Source organism: Oncorhynchus nerka, linkage group LG14 (assembly GCF_034236695.1).
Source record: "Oncorhynchus nerka isolate Pitt River linkage group LG14, Oner_Uvic_2.0, whole genome shotgun sequence".
In the NCBI taxonomy this organism is placed as follows: domain Eukaryota; kingdom Metazoa; phylum Chordata; class Actinopteri; order Salmoniformes; family Salmonidae; genus Oncorhynchus; species Oncorhynchus nerka.
Window position 1 is genome coordinate 56,869,264 of NC_088409.1, and position 3,587 is coordinate 56,872,850.

Consider the following 3,587-nt stretch of genomic DNA (forward strand, 5'->3'; position numbering starts at 1 on the left):
GGTTTTGTTGATAGATGAGGGTAATGGTGTGGAGGAAGTTGATGGGAGGTATTAGTTGGAGAGGCTGGTATTGTTGATAGATGAGGGTAATGGTGTGGAGGAAGTTGATGGGAGGTATTAGTTGGAGAGGCTGGTGTTGTTGATAGATGAGGGTAATGGTGTGGAGGAAGTTGATGTGAGGTATTAGTTGAAGAGGCTGGTTGTTGTTGATAGATGAGGGTAATGGTGTGGAGGAAGTTGATGGGAGGTATTAGTTGAAGAGGCTGGTTGTTGTTGATAGATGAGGGTAATGGTGTGGAGGAAGTTGATGTGAGGTATTAGTTGAAGAGGCTGGTTGTTGTTGATAGATGAGGGTAATGGTGTGGAGGAAGTTGATGGGAGGTATTAGTTGAAGAGGCTGGTTGTTGTTGATAGATGAGGGTAATGGTGTGGAGGAAGTTGATGGGAGGTATTAGTTGAAGAGGCTGGTTGTTGTTGATAGATGAGGGTAATGGTGTGGAGGAAGTTGATGGGAGGTATTAGTTGGAGAGGCTGGTTTTGTTGATATATGAGGGTAATGGTGTGAAGGAAGTTGATGGGAGGTATTAGTTGGAGAGGCTGGGATTGTTGATAGATGAGGGTAATGGTGTGGAGGAAGTTAAGACCATATAAAGCTCTCTGTAAAGTACTCCTTGCACCCATCTCGCTAAATCAGGAGACATAAACAGTGGTTTGCTGCAGCACTCAAGAGCTGTAAAAGGTGCATTTATTATCTTATATTTACTATCTCACCCTCACTCTCACTCTCTCTCTCTCTCTCTGTCAATATCTCTCTCAATATCTCTCTCCCTCTCTCTTTCCCTCTCTCTCCCTATCTCTCTTTCCCCTCTCTCTCCCTCCCTCCCTCTCTCTCTTTCCCTCTCTCTCTCTCTCTCTCTTTCTCTCTCGTTCCCTCTCTCTCTTTCTCTCTCTTTCCCTCTCTCTCTCTCTCTCTCTCTCTCTCTCTCTCTCTCCTCTCTTCCTCTCTCCCTCTCAGTCGGACAGAGCTCCCAGACACTCCCCTGGATCTGCTGCAGCTCCCAGAGAGTCTGAGGGCGGAGCGTCTGAAAGCCAGCTCCTCCCCTTCGGAACACTCACCACAAACCCGGGGTAGGGAACCACACAGTCAAAACAGACTCGCACACTCACACATACACAAACACACATGATGGGGCAGCAGGTAGCCTACCGGCTAAGAGCAATAGACCAGTAAATAAAAGGTCGCTGGGTCGAATCCCCAGACCACTAGGTGAACAATCTGTCGATGTGCCCTTGAGCAAGGCACTTAACTATTATTGCTCCTGTAAGTCACTCTGGATAAGAGTGCCTGCTAAATGACTAAAATGTAATGATACATGAACTATTTTCCCTCCCCAGGCCCACAGCCAATGAAAAGCTCTGTGTGTAAAGGTGACCCTGACTCGAAACTGAGAGAGATCTATAATCCCGGTGTCCAATCAGGGGACAGGAGGAAACGTCCGCTGCGGTCTGACTCTGAGGGTGCTCCCGCGGAAACGCGACGTCGCCTGGAAGAGTTCCGCCAGAGAGAGCGGAGTGTGTCAGCCTCCTCAGACCTGGGCAGCGAGAGCGGGGGAGAGGAGAGAGAGTGGGAGCATGGGGGAGACAACGCGAGTGTCAAACGAGAGGAGGGGCCTTCGAAACGAGGCGAGGAGACCCCCATGAGGGGCGGCGGGGCGCACAACGGCCGTGCGGTAATCCAGCACCTGAAGAGTGTAGTGTCCTCGCCTCTCTCTGGCCGCCCCAACATCAAGACTGAACATGAGGCACTGATCGCAGGGGGTCGCTGGACACACACACACACCTCCTCACACATACAACCCCTACCCTCACACACACACACACCCTGCGGCAGCCTGAACGGCGACAGTCCCCTCACCCCTATCCCGGATTCCTCCTCCAGCAGTGAAGCCCCACCCAATGGTATTTTCACCCCGCCCTCCCCCTCCATGTCCCCTCCGATATCCGGCTCCTCCCCTCTACCCTGTGAGGAGCGGGGAATGTTGTCTGGAGGCAGGGGGGGCGGGCCGGACTTCGAGCTGTTGCATAGACTGGCAGCGGGGGGTGCTGCAGGACGGGTGTTGTTTCACCCCCTGGCCCTCGGCCCCCAGGGGCCACAGAGCCTGTACGCCCCCAGTACCATCCGCTATGCACCCCCAGAGCTGCCCCACTCCCACCTCGGTGCTGAGGGGCTGCGCTCCGACCACCACAAGGGCCCCCCAGCCTTCTTCCCCCACCTCCAGAGGCTGGCCGGCCTGCCCTCCTTCAGTGGGTTCTCCGCCTCGGACAATCCCTTCAACCCCTTCTGTGTGAACGGACTGAGGGGGGCCGCGGGGTCCGAGGAGGACTGAAAGAGAGTAGGGGCTAGAGAGAGAGACATGGGGGGCAGGACATTGGGACATATGGGGTTGGGAAACTGAACAAAGGACCATTTGCACAGCTTCCGTGGGGGAGTCAGATGGTGTCTGACGCAGGTGACAGGATGGGTGACACTCAAAGTGGACTTTGACACTTGACGTTACCCCACTAGCTGTCCAAGCTTTGTCCCCCTCTCTGGTCTACCACATCCTCTCTCCGCTGCTGTTAAATGACTGTGCAGTGTTCCATGTCTAAAGCCATATTGTACATAGAGACAGGGCCATTACATACCTTCACTACTCCTTCCTCAGTATTATAACAACTGCTCCTGAGCCTGTCAGACTGACTTAAGTGTGAATGAAAAAAAGAGAAAAAGAAAATGGATGACATTTTTGTCTCCCCCCCTGAATCATGATGTCGTCTAGGAAAGAAAGGCATGGGAGGCGGGAAAGTACAACACCTCTACTGTCTGGTCACTATGTAATGTTTTCAGTCTTGTAAAAGCTGAAAAATGATCCTACAGAATGAAGTGTTGTGAAAGTTAGAGATGCTGGGCTTGTGCTGGGTTTGAGATGAAAGCCATAGTCCTGTTATATTGTCATGTTGTTGCCATAGGGTGAAGTGGGAGAGGTGTAAGAACTATTGTCTTACTAGAGAACATACTTTGGGAAATGCCACAGTTGAATTCAGAAGCACTCTACAAATGTATTCAAAATAAAGGGTTTGGGGGGGGGGGGGGGGGGGGTTTATTTTGAATTATTCACATTTGTCCGAGCACTTCCTGAAATTTGTTATGAACACATAGCACTTTTGAATTTCCTTGTGTGCATTAAGGGTTAAATTACAGAGTGGTCATGATGAATACCACAAACGGACCACATGAAAGAAAGACCACAGGAGTTTAAAAACGCGGTCATTAAACGTGTGGTCATTCAAAATATGACCATGGGGATTTAGTACAGTTGTGGTCAATAAAATAAGAACTGCAGCTTTTTGTTCTCAAAGTGGTTGTCCTGAAACATCCATATAAGGTCATTAGAGGCGGGGTGGAAAACATATATCAAATCATATCAAAGATATTCATTTTTATACACATCTCCAGAAATCCCATCCCAAACATTATGAGGTCATGAGAGAAAGACCATCATCCCAAACGGAATATTCTAGAGATTAAAATGTCCCCATATCTTAAA

General features: G+C 50.0%; 1 protein-coding gene across 1 annotated transcript in view; it reads left to right on the forward strand.

Annotated features, from left to right (window-relative positions):
• Positions 1–3,104, forward strand: part of LOC115142269 (neuronal PAS domain-containing protein 1-like) — a 42,540-nt gene extending 39,436 nt beyond the window's left edge. Inside the window, exons 11-12 of the mRNA XM_065000200.1 lie at positions 1,016–1,128; positions 1,396–3,104. Of these exons, the coding sequence (XP_064856272.1) occupies positions 1,016–1,128; positions 1,396–2,387 (1,105 nt within the window). The 3' untranslated portion in view covers positions 2,388–3,104. The remainder of the gene's footprint in view (positions 1–1,015; positions 1,129–1,395) is intronic.
• Positions 3,105–3,587: the final 483 nt, after the last annotated feature.